The 13,469-nt window shown below is 36.5% G+C and overlaps 1 protein-coding gene across 6 annotated transcripts in view; it reads left to right on the top strand.

The window, feature by feature from the left end:
* Positions 1 to 12,783, top strand: part of LOC109109084 (liprin-beta-2-like) — a 32,929-nt gene extending 20,146 nt beyond the window's left edge. For all 6 annotated transcript variants that reach the window (XM_042754512.1, XM_042754511.1, XM_042754510.1 and 3 more), the window contains 10 exons: positions 349 to 478; positions 6,265 to 6,397; positions 6,526 to 6,645; positions 6,756 to 6,903; positions 7,099 to 7,210; positions 7,356 to 7,444; positions 7,539 to 7,661; positions 7,800 to 7,925; positions 11,889 to 12,077; positions 12,182 to 12,783. In XM_042754512.1, the coding sequence (XP_042610446.1) occupies positions 349 to 478; positions 6,265 to 6,397; positions 6,526 to 6,645; positions 6,756 to 6,903; positions 7,099 to 7,210; positions 7,356 to 7,444; positions 7,539 to 7,661; positions 7,800 to 7,925; positions 11,889 to 12,077; positions 12,182 to 12,385 (1,374 nt within the window). In that variant the 3' untranslated portion in view covers positions 12,386 to 12,783. The remainder of the gene's footprint in view (positions 1 to 348; positions 479 to 6,264; positions 6,398 to 6,525; positions 6,646 to 6,755; positions 6,904 to 7,098; positions 7,211 to 7,355; positions 7,445 to 7,538; positions 7,662 to 7,799; positions 7,926 to 11,888; positions 12,078 to 12,181) is intronic.
* The last annotated feature ends 686 nt before the right edge of the window (positions 12,784 to 13,469 follow it).

Below are 13,469 nucleotides of genomic sequence, written 5' to 3'. Positions count from 1 at the left end.
CACAGAGCTTATAAAATCCTAAAATGATCTTTCCTAAAATGACCTAAAATTCTTTCTAGTGATTCACTCTATTTTTTAGGCTGTGGATAGAAAACTGGTAGAGCCTGTTTTTTTCAGAGGAGGTATAGAAATAATTGTCTTAAGTTATTAATCTGTCATCATATTTTCTCAATATTCTAGTTGAATTAATACTAAATAAGTCAGCAAAACTGAAACCATGGCCATGATGTTATTGGCAGTGGTTTAATGCTGATGCGATAATAGGAGGCTTTTGAAGATTAAACATGTTCTAAGTATGTCTGCAGCAGCCAGCATTACCTATACTTCACTTATCACCCATTTTTATAGACTCGACCAGCTGATAACAAACATCCAACACACCCAACAGTGTTAAGTCACCCAGAGAAGGGAGAGAGTGAGGCGAGTGACACATCTGACCAGAGGACACCAGAGAACAAGGATGAAGACATCAACCTTAGTATGAGATCCTTTCTTAGTATCTTGTCCTATGTTGAAGACACTGCTGATTCTTTTAAGCCTATCATACAGGGTTCTTACACCTTTTCCAAAGTAAAATTCAAGCACTTTCAAAGTACATTTTCAAGAGTTTCCAGCACTTTACAACTGTGGTAAATTATGTGTTTACATACATACTTGAATTCTTCAGTTTAGATGTTATTATGCTAATATCAAACCACAACGTCATATTCACTAAATACTTCAAACTGGTAATTTTAGTAGCATGAAAAACAAGATGGTTACTCAATTCGGGATTAAACCATACAGAAAATAAGCAACAAACATTCCTGATTAATGACTGATGATTTCACTGAATCTCGCTGTCTACATCACAAAATTAATTTCTTGTTTACATCGTTTCTGCTTTTTATGATGACAATATTCGAGAGAGTACAGAATACATTCAATGAGTGCATGATCTGAGCACAACTGTAGCGTTCTGCAGATTTTTCCTCACTGGTCACTAATCTGTGCTCAACACCATGTGTGATTTGTTATAATGCCTATTAATAACCTAACCCTAATGCTGGGGAAAAAAACCTGCATAAAGAAATTGTATGCATTGTGAGCAGATCTTAAACATATGCCACAATAAACACTTTTCATTAATTTTCACTTTTCACTTTAATAGCGACAGTTTTAAAGATTTAGTTTAACTGAGCAGGGAAATTTTTGTTTACCTTTTATATGGCTCGAAAGCACAGACTCTTCCATGAAAAAAAAAAATGAAAAACAGACTTAACAGGAGGGTACTTAAGTATTTAGTTCTTGTTTTAACCATAATTTGTCATTTTCACGCAATCGCTGATTGAAGAAGCAACCTCCCGGCAAGTTTTTATCTCGCGCTCTGCTTCATCACATTCAGAGGCCATGCGTTAATAAAGATCACACTACAGCCACACGCACGGACTCGAGCGGAGCTGCTTATTTTAAGAACTGAATTAGAAAAGTCCATCTGAATGACATGAGAAGTGACCAACCGTTTTGACATTTTATGCAACTTTTATCAGAGCTGGTACTATAAATCTGAAATTAGAAAGGACTTACGTTTCTAAAAAAAAAAACGTTTGTACAACTCAAATCATAGTCCAATTGCAAATGGCAGAGATATATGTCTGAATATTATTAGAACAAGTATCTTGATTTCCTGCTTATGTGTGTGTTTGATCTCTCTGGGCATACCCACCCATCTCTGGTGTGTGTATATATATATATATATATATATATATATATATTTTTTTTCATATATATTTTTTTAGTTTAGTGTGTTAGTTTGGAAGCTTTAATATTTTTTTTTTTTTTGTATGTAGTTTCTTCTGCTCATCAAGCCTGCATTTATTTGATCAAAAATACAGAAAAAAAAATGTAATATTGTGATATATTATTACAATTTAAAATAATTGTTTTTAAATTTATTATACTTTAAATTATCATTTATTTCTGTGATGCAAAGCTGAATTTTTAGGATCATTATCACATGATCCTTTAGAAATCATTCTAATATGATGATTCATTATCAAAGTTGGAAACAGTTCTGCTGCTTAATATTTTTTCAGAACATGTGATACTTTTTTAGGATACTTTGATGAATAAAAAGTAAAAAAAAAAAAAAAACATAGCTATGTTTTTAAAAATATTAATATTTTGTAATAACAATATGCACTACTGGTCAGTAATTTGGGGTCAGTAATTTTTTTTTCTTTTTTTTAAATAAAATCAATACTTTTATTCAGCAAGGATGTGTTAAATTGATAAAAAGTGATGGTAAAGAAAATATATTATTAGAATATATATTATTAGATTTTTTTTTTTTTTTTTTTTTTTTAATAAATGCAGTTCTTTTTAACCTTTTATTCATCAAATATATTAGACAGCAGAACTGTTTCCAACACTCATTATAAATCAGAATATTAGAATGATTTCTAAATGATCATGTGATACACTGGATGTTACATGTGACACTGAAGGCTGGAGTAATGATGCTGAAAATTTAGCTTTGCATCACAGGAATAAAATATAGCTGCAAGCAGCGATGCCGGGGCCAAGCCCTGAAGGGCTGTAGCCCAGAGCGGAGCGGGAGGAAGAAAAATGCCAGAAACCGAACGCACGTCGGGACAACTGAACGGTCCAGAAGTAGAGTAGTTTGAAATCGAACAGACCTTCAGACGAGAATGACCAAAAGCACATATTTAATTTAATGTGAACATACACAGAAAATCCAACAACTGGAACAGAAACAACATTAACCACCCTGGGATTCGAACCCACGACCTCACGGGTTTGGAACCAGCGCCTTAGCAGAGTGAGCCACATTAGTTGACGCACATTTGAGAAGCCACAGAAGCGAGGTTAAGGTGTGAGAATGATCTCTCAAAAGCCTGAATTAGCATTTGAGTCAGATTAGCATGCTAAGCTAAAAAATGCTAACGTTGCTCAAAGTTAACCAGATAGCTCAAGACACCCATTAGAATGAATAGAAACGTTTTAGCATGTTAGCTAATTAGCATGCTAAGCTAACTAGCACAAATCAACTAGCACAGGCACGGTCAACTTCAGAGATGTACATGTCGGGAACGGGAGTGTAAATCAAAAATCTGTTCAGTCATTTCTGTCCGGCCTGGTCTGAAGATCATCTGATCAAATTTTGAACAAAATTGAACAAGATTTTCAGGGAGGAGTAGCGAAAAAACAGGTTTTTCATTCATTTCAATATGGCGGAGAGACACCATATTGGAAAATGACAAATGGGACATCATCAGATTCAACATTACCCAAGGAACGAAATGACATAAAAATAACAAAAATCGATCAACGATTTCAAAAGTTATAAGGGGTTTTGCAAGAATCGTTATATCTCTTGAACACTAGGTGGCGCTGTCTTCAAACTTCCGGGGTACCTCCGGCACATGGTGGTGATGATGCCTACCGATTTTTATGCAGATTTGTCAAGTAGATCAAAAGATATCGCAATTTATGACAAATTTCAAAATGGCGGAAAGGTGGTCCAGGTGGTCTTGACAAAATTGACATCCACAGATTCGGAATGACCCAAAGAATGCATAGACACCAAGATCATAATTTTCTGATGTATTGTTCAGAAGTTATAAGCAAAAAAGTGATTTTTTGGTATCTCAACACCCATAGGTGGCGCTGTTCCCAACTTTGGCATGGACCCTCAGATCATGGTGTAGATGAAGTGTACCAAGTTTGGTTTCGGTTGATCAAAGTTTGGCCGAGATACAGCATCTAAACCGATTTTAGGTCAACTTCGTTAGGTTCACAATTTAATAACTTTTGAACAAAGATGAATATCAAAAATCTGTTCAGTCATTTCTGTGCGGCTCAGTCTAAAGATCATTTGAGCCAAATTTCAGAAGAATTGGACTAATTTTGAAGGAGGAGTAGTGTTTAGACTGAATACTGTACTTTTCAAAATGGCCGCTACTGTAATGGGCGGAGCCTTAATGTAAGGTATGGAATGGAATCTGCATGAAGAGCATGTTCAGGTGTACTAAGTTAAATTTTCATGGAATTAGGGGTTCAAGAGTTATTAACATTTGAATGTTGAATTTTTGGACTGGTGGTGGCGCTATAGAGTTGTGCCTAGAGACCCCAAAGTTGGTCAGATCACTATTCATGGCCATCTCTACAAGTGTGCCAAATTTCATCATTTTCCCATGTTCCCTTCATAGGGCTGCCATAGACTCCCATTGGGGAAAAATAATAATAATAAAACATACAGATACAATAGGGGCTACAGCCCTTCGGGCTTGGCCCCTAATTATTTTTTTTTTGTATATTCAAATAGAAAACTATTATTTTAAGTTGTAATAATATTTCACAATATTACTGTTTTTTCTGTATTTTTGATCAAATAAATGCAGGCTTGATGAGCAGAAGAAACTTCTTTCAAAAACATTAAAAAATAGTAATGTTTCCAAACTTTTTGGTCTGTACTGATATATATATATATATATATATATATATATATATATATATATATATATATATATATATATATATATATATATACATATATGTAGTAAAACCACTTACCATTCCTAAAACCCTGTGCCTTTTATAAACTCTAATGAAAGGGTCTCCAACAGGAAACAGATCTATCATGTGGGCCCCACCTGTTCAGGAGCCACCCTGTAACTGAAGCTTGACTGAAGGGAGGCAAATCATTGCCAGATGCCTAAACATGCTTTGACAAGCAGGGAGACTGGAGACAGGCCTATGAAAATCTGCTCTGTTAGTCTCCATTAGCACAGCTGCTTTCATTTCATTAATTTATATCTCTAACAATGAACTAATAGTACTGAAGACCAAAAAAACACAAAACTTTGCACAGCGAGTCCTTTGTCTTTGGTAATTGCATGTGAATTTTACACGTGTAAATCATAACTAAAACTGTTTAATAGGGCTGAATGCCACAATCAGATCTTTCCCTCATTTTCTCCCTTTTTCACTTTTTTTTAAAAGACACTTTGACTGTATTCAAAGGAATGTTTCAGTTTATTTTTAGCAATGCACCACTCCTATGGTTTCTGTATCTGATTACTGCAGAAAATAAATTAAATCCTCCTAGTCTGAAAAAGGAATGGAAAAAATGTTATTTCAGTTAAAGCCAGAGCGGCCAAGCATGCATAACTGCAATTAATTATTCAATTATTACACTATTTCAAAAGTATAACCATAACACTTAAACATTACCAGATGTTAACATGGGATTATAATCACTCTTCAACCTTATCTGTGCAAAACTATTTCCAGTCTTTGAACACATGCTATTATCACTTGTGCAAGCTATATAATTTATAAATAACTATCATAAAGGAAAATTCCAACAGAGATTGTCATTAATGAATAACTAGAAGTGCATCCCTCTTTAAAAAATACCCCATCTAAAAACAACTCTACAGCTCTGATAAATTACATTTACTGAATGCTGCAGTAAAAGAAAATGCTGTAACCAAAACACAAGCATTCATGCATGCATGTCTGGGAGGTCGACTGGGCGAAGGTAATTTGCCCTGATCCAGAACAGGGAGTTCAGCGCAGCATCATCGAATGCCGTTAAAACGACAAGCTGGCTGAGCTCAACCACATACTCCAATAGGGAAAGGTCTTTGCGGGCAAGGGAGGTGAACTTTGCGGTGAGGGAATCCATGGGGAAGGAAACTCTATGCAAAAAAAAAAACCCTGAATGGAGAACGGAAAACAAACGGAGGGAAAAACACGCAGAATTAACTGTTTTGGTCGGGACTTCTGTCACGATACACTGCCGGAAGGAACGAATGAGCCGTGGATAAATGAAACTGTCATTTATTAAATCCAACACAGGATAAATCCACACTTGGAAGGGAACAACTTGTAGACCCAACAAACACAGACTGAACTGACTGTGGCTTAAATGCACAGGATAACGAGGGAATTGGGGGGGACACAGGTGAACAGAAAGACTAATTAAGAGACAACCAAATAATGGCACGTGAGGGTAAAACTGGGTCACAGGGAGCAAAACACAACAAAGACAGTCCAATCCTGACACATACAGTACATACATACATAAAATAATATCAAATTGTATAGTGAATATTTGCACATATTAGCACATGCTTCCTCTTTATAATGCCTTACTTTTTTTTTTTTTTTTCTTGAAAATATTTTATACCATTCTGTTGCTGGTTGCTACTTGCCATTCAGCAATAAGTAATAACTTTTTATTATTATTCCCCAAAGGAATTACAGAGAAAATAATGGACACGACCAATTCTGACCTTTCTTCAGTGTCTTCTGGAGTTGACTCTGGCCAGCAGTCTCCTGTGTTACAAGAAAACGTCAAAAATAGCAGCATACGCAAACTTTGGGGAAAGTGAGTTGATTATGACCAGGGGCAGTTGCAGCATTAAATTATGAAAATGCTACAGTTACATGCATCTTCCCTGTTTCTGTGTGAAACCAATGAAAAACAAGCATCTGACAGGATGTGTTTGTATTGAGGATGAAGAGGACAGGTGTGCTGTCAGATGACATTGAGCCCACTCAGTTCAAGAGAGGAGGGTTCAGGGCCACTGCTGGGCCTCGGCTAACACGGACTCCTGATTCTGGAAGCGCATCCCGGTAAAGTTTCCTTCATAAACAGACAGGGTCAGAGGTGCAATAGCTTTTCGAAAGGACAATATAGATAAACTGTTATTGCTTTGATGATGTTATTATCTTGTCATCATTAGTGCATACACACCTTTCTCTATGTGGACGACGGAACAGGTGTGTGGTTGGCTGGAGGACACTGGTATGGGGCAGTATGTCAGTTTGGCACGTCAGTGGGTGGATAGCGGACAAACACTCCTCTCTGCCACCCCGCAGGAGCTTGAGAAGGTTTATTTTTAATTTATATCATATTATATTTGGGTTATATTAGTAAGAATGTACTCAGCATGATGTAACATGATCAACCATAATTTATTTATTTATTTTTAAATCTAAAATCAACCACAAAAATATACTTTTCTGCATGAAAGTCTTACCGAAAAAAGTACAGTTCCCATGACTCTTATGCACTGTTTTCAACAGGAGATTTGTATTAAACATCCTCTGCACAGAAAAAAGCTGCAATTGGCTCTCAGAGCTTTTAGTAACAAGACAATGGAGAAATCTTCAGAACTGGATCACATCTGGGTTACGCGTATGTACTACTACTAATAAAATTAGCTAGATTTGAAGGAAATACAACTGCTTTGCTATGCAAAAAGAAAAGAAAAGATTGACACTTTGACAGTGTTGAAATAAATGCATGTGTTTCCACTATAAACCCTATTTTCCATCTGTAGGTTGGCTTGATGATGTTGGTTTACCACAGTACAAAGATCAGTTCTATGAAAGCAAGGTTGATGGCCGCATGCTACAGTACCTAACAGTGGTAAGACCAAAAGTTGTGTTAAAAATGCCGGGTAACAATATTTTTTAAATTCACATATTTTTACCCTTTAGAAACTGATGTTCTTTTCTCACAGAACGATCTCTTGTTCTTGAAAGTCACCAGTCAGCTCCATCATCTGAGCATTAAATGTGCCATCCATGTCCTCCACGTTAACAAGTTTAACCCAAACTGCTTGAGACGCAGGCCAGGGGATGAAGTAAGACAAACTGAAGATTAAAAACTCACCATTTCAACTTCAGAATTATATAGGATATTCACATCTCCACAAAGGACAAAACTTGGAACACAGAAAGACTATATTTCAGTTTATTTATTTATTATTATTTTTTTGCAGAATAAGACATCTCCATCTGAGGTGGTGCAGTGGTCCAACCATCGTGTGATGGAGTGGTTGAGGTCGGTGGATTTGGCTGAATATGCTCCAAACCTTAGAGGCAGTGGCGTTCATGGAGGCCTAATTGTAAGTCAGCTTTCACTGGTCTTTAAAGTATACTGCTAATGATGTTTAAATATTCCCATACATTAAATAGACTATATATGTCGTGTAGATAACAGGATTGTCCAATTCAGCAAGTGAAATAATTTCTAATACACTGCATTCGCTACGTTGATTGTCAACACCTTTTTATAGACATTTATTGGTTAAAAACTGAGGGAACACTTTATTTAGTACTCGGAAACTTGTCCTATCCAAATGAACAAAATTAGGGTTATGTAGTGAATTAGCTCAAAAGGGAAATGTATATAAATAATTAAAATTAATTATATTAAGTTATAATTATTTATCTCAGCTGCTAGAAGTAGTTGTAGAAGAATTCATATTACAGTCAACTGTTAATTAGTCATTACATTCAGTGTAATTTCATAATAACTAAGAAGTTATTTTTGTAGCCACAAAAAATAAATTTCTTGCCATACTAATGCATTAGAGCATGTACAGTAGCAACATCAGGAATCATTTAAGTGACACTGATCTGCAAGTTTTATTAATTAAATCACAAACACATGACTAGTCTAAACAAACATATACAATGATGCATACATGGGTATATGGAAAAGTGAAAATGACCGAATAAACCAAAATCAAGCAGGGGAGGAATGGACAGTTACAAATCAGTTTAACCATCTCAAGGGACCACCAGTGCCTTTTTACAAAGGCGTCTACAGCTTATATTAAACCTCTGTTTCATTTAGTTAAATGTACAATATTTCCATTGCCTTGGCCATTGAAATGAGCATCCGGATGCAGTCTCGGATGAAAGTCTTGATGGTTTGAAGTTCTGATTGTGTTGGAATAGCGATCACGTTCTTCCGGGACTGAAGAGTGACGAACACCAATGTTATTCTGACCCAGTAGATGTCAGAAGATTTTTCTCCCGAGTAAAAAGTTACAACATGGCTTGTTTATAAAGTATGCATAGAACAGTATACAACACAAAATAAAATATACAAGAACATTAATAATACACACAATGACCTGGGGATATGCATGTTCATTCATGGAACTCTTTGGTTATGAATTAATAAATTAAGTAATTTTCTATGGACAGTATGTGTCTGTTTTGAAGTGAATTAAGTGAGAGTAAAACTCTTTGTGAATTCCATTGGGCCATAAAGCATGTCTTAATCTTTTAATCTGTCCTTGCTGCTATTATAACCAGAGGCCTGTTCTGCCTCTGGTTGTTAGCTGTGGCTTCACAGATCTTGGCACCCTGTCCAGTTATTGGGTGAGGGGTTTGTTGGATTATTTGTTAAATATGTGTCTGATTTCTCCAGCTGTTACAATTAGGAAGGAAATATGACAAAGAGGAAAGATATAAATGCTGCTATTTTATTAAACAAAACAAAACAGATAATCAAACCACATGGCAGTGCAAACAATATAAGACAAAGAACTGAACCGAAAGAGAGGCCAAGACATAGCTGAATTGATAAGGGTGTAAAACAAGGAACAGGTGTGAGAAATCAAATAGCTCAATGGGTCACTGTGGTGACAAATGAAAAGCACGAACACATGAAACAAGAACAAGGTTATACAAATTAAAACTCCAAGAAACACCAACAGTACATTCCTATCCTGCTAGGCATTGTAATAATAATAATAATAATAATAATAAATACACACACACACACACACATAGGGTGATGATGACTCTAGGGAGGAAGGAAGGAGGACTAGGACCCCCAGATGAAAGAGTCAACGGTGATGCCACAGAGTCAGTGGTGGCAGAGACCACCAAAGAGCTGTCCTTGGTGGTCTCTGCCACTGCCAGCTCTGTGAGAAGAGAAGAGGCAACAAAGAAGCTGGCTGTGGAAGGGGCCACAGATGTGATGGTGATGTCAGCTAGAACCAGTGGGATGACCGAAAGAGTTGGATTCTGGAGAGGTGGAGACCTAGGCAGAGCCAAGGAGATGAAGATCCAGGGCCACACTGCTGGTCTGGAAAGTTAAGGCACAGATGCAGGCTCATTGGACTAAGATGGAACCATAAACTGAAAAAAGGATTTGTTGGTGTTGTTGTTTCAATTGTTCATTGAGAAGAAAAGAAAGAAAGAAAGAAAGAAAGAAAGAAAGAAAGAAAGAAAGAAGTGGACTGTCAGGATAGTGGGTCTGGTGGGCAAGGTCCAAGAAGTTTCTGGTGTTGTTCTCGAGAGAGTGATCTTTCTGGGTGAGAAGAAAGAGATGGACAGCTTCTTGATCAGTTGTATTGTATTGATTGTATCTGTCATGACAAGTGAGGCAAATAGGACAAGGAGGCAGGTATTTTATTAAAACAAAAGATAAAAGATAATCCAAATAGGAATAATAGCAGGAGAAACCACGTGACACCAAATAATACTAGACAACGAACTAAACTGAAAGTGGATAAGATATACTAGAACTGATAAGGGGTAAAACAAGGGGCAGGTGTGTTAATTTTGTATTCATTTATATTGAAGCTAGGGCTGTAACTCAGATGATTTACATTTAACATGTATATGACGCTTTTATCCAAAGCGACTTACAGTGAATTCAGGATATACATCTTTTATTTTTATTTTTTATCAGTATGTGTGTTCTCTGGGAATTGAACCCACAACCTTTTGCACTGCTAACGCAATGCCTCTGACCCACAGGAACGCTACTGATTATATTGTCTACCTGCAAACTACAAAACTGAGAAATCTTTTAAGCACTTGTGAAACAATGCTTTAGCATGTTTTAAAGTTTTCAAATAATAATGCCATGGACAGTTTTTATCAATGAACTTCTAATTTAATCCAATAAATTATTGGTGTAACCACCCTTGACCCTTGACACGTGTGCACAGTTTTTAAGGTAGTTTGTTTTGTTGCTTCAGTTTTTCTATAGATTCATGAACAATTGGTTCTGTTTCCGGAGTGAATCAGTGTTTTTTAATTAATCAGTTAGCCAGATTATTTAATGACTTGCTCATTAAAGCAACACTATGTAGTTATTCAACCTTAAATTAATGTCTCTAAAATTATTCAGTGGTACAACAACTCTTAACCAGATGAATTCTACTGCCGCTGATACCTGAGCAGCCTCCTACTGGCTACAACCACACTCTGTTAGTATCGTGTTCGGGTCGGTACACACAGCCCCGCCCATCCCCTGTCAGCAGAAGAGTGCAACCTGCTTTACGGCTTTTTTTTATTTTACTCGTGGCCTGGGTGTAGTTAGCCAACAGCCAACTATAAGACGAAACAATCTAATATGCAAGTCTCAAAACCAATGCCATGGCAGAGCCAGCATAGAAACCAAAGAGGGTTTTGTCAGATTAAGCTAAATAGTTCATAGTTTTCTGACATTTGCTGTCATTTCGACACCCAAGATCCAAAAACTAATTCCCCAGTCTACTTCATGTCTGAAGGTTTTTTTTTTTTTTTTTTTTTTTTTTTTGGAACATGCAAACACAGACAAGTGGAATAACACAATGAGAATTCTTAAGACTCTTGGACAGTTACATTAGCATAATTTTTGTGTGCCCCAGAGCAGGCTTTTGTTTGCACACTACTGGGAGGTGTGAAAACAGATGCACATAGTTTAGCACTAGGTGGATTTGCGTGACCTGCTCCATTATTTTTAGACCCAGAAACACATGCAGGCACATTATTGCAGGACAGAGCTGAAGACAAATACACAACATTACTCATAGAAAGGGACCATTTTTGATTGGCTCCTCAACTTCTTGGTATTTACAAAAGGGCTGAGTAAAGGGCTTTTTTTATTTATTTATTTTTTAGAATGCTTATTTCAGTGCCAGAAAGTAGTAAGATTTTATGTATGGTATTTTATCTATTTTAAGTTGTTTATCTGTTTTAAATTGATAAACTGATTTTACTTTAGCTGTAACATTACAATAAATATCATGACTATTTGGGTGAAATACCACTCTAAGTTATTTGTTTTTCCATGTCAGATCCTGGAGCCTCGCTTTCAGTCAGAGACCTTGGCCATGCTGCTCAACATCCCTCCACAGAAGACCCTCCTCAGACGCCACCTCGCCACTAACTTTAACTCACTGGTGGGGCCTCAGGCCCAGCAGGAGAAACAGGAGTTTGCCAATGCCAGTGGACATGCACCACTAACCACCACTGCCAAAGTCAGGGTATGATATTCCTAAAAAAAAAAAAAAAAATCTATTTTATGCTACATATAAGTTCCAAGTATGATTTTTTTCATGTTGTTTTGTTATTCATTTCTCTGTCTTAGCCAAAGAAGCTTGGTTTTACTCATTTCCGACAACTAAGAAAGCTCAGAGTGGATGAATCAGCAGATTATATCTGCCCCATGGATACAGGGACCCCACCAGCTCTGACTGGGACACCACAGGGGACTTATGGAAGCTTCAGGGGCATTAGCCCCAACCTGGCCAGAGACTCAGACAGACTGGAGAATGCTGGGTCTAAGAACTGATTCATTGCTTCTTCAATTTAGCCATTCTTAGCCAAACAATGTAGTGCTTACTGCCAGAAACACCATAAAGTGCCAGCACTGCAGTAACTCCACCCTGCTGCCTGAAGAACTTCAGCATTAACACCATCAATCAGAAGAACCCCAGAACTGATTCTTCATCATGTGCATCATGTAAATGCTGGAAATGACTGACCATGGGCTATTAACATTGAAAATTATTATTATTAGTAGTAGTAGTATTGTTGTCTGTCTGTCTTAGGTAGTTCCAATGCTGAAATTTCACCTTGACAAGGTGATTTGAGTTTCCTGATTTTATTACTTTTAATGAATAATTTATACCTATCCCTGGCAGGGGAAAGGGGTTTTGAAATTACCAATAAACTGTTTCTTTACTTTTCTCTCTCTTTCATGATATGAACAAACCTTTTGAAAACACTGAAGTAAAACATGTATGCCATATTTAAATTATGCATTATAAGATAAACCAGTAACACTTTAGAATACTGTTCCATCCTGAATACACAGGAGCAAATAATTAATGCAGTATTAAAATTATGTTAACTAAATTAACAAGAAATGTGTCTCTTGCTTATATAACCCTGGCTTTCTGAATAGGGAACAAGATGTGTCACTGGAGTTTCTCTAAAGCCGGTATAGAAACTAGGAATGGCTCAGTACCACTCTTTTTATGTCTGATACAACAATGGTTAATATCTGCTGATAACAGTTTTTTTTTTTTTTTTTTTTTTTATCAGTATACAATATCAACACACTACTTCATTGTAAATGAGGACACACACACACACCTACATATGGATTCAGAAGACTTAGAGTACAATTCTTTCTTTCTTTCTTTATATAGCACTATAACAACTAAGTTGCCCAAAGTGCTTTACAAGGTAAACAGCACCCATGTTAAAATGCCATAGAAAGTAAATGCGTTTATAATTTGTAAACGTTTTTAATTTGAATTTAAAAATAGCCGAGTCTGTACTGTTCTAATAGCTAGTGACAACTTATTCCACAGATTTGGACCACAAATGCATTACCCTCGAGTCTTGATCTAGTTCTGGGCACTGTTAAG

Source organism: Cyprinus carpio, unplaced genomic scaffold (assembly GCF_018340385.1).
Source record: "Cyprinus carpio isolate SPL01 unplaced genomic scaffold, ASM1834038v1 S000006534, whole genome shotgun sequence".
Lineage (NCBI taxonomy): Eukaryota > Metazoa > Chordata > Actinopteri > Cypriniformes > Cyprinidae > Cyprinus > Cyprinus carpio.
Note: the sequence above shows the minus strand (reverse complement) of the source record. Positions and strands in the feature narration are given on the sequence as shown.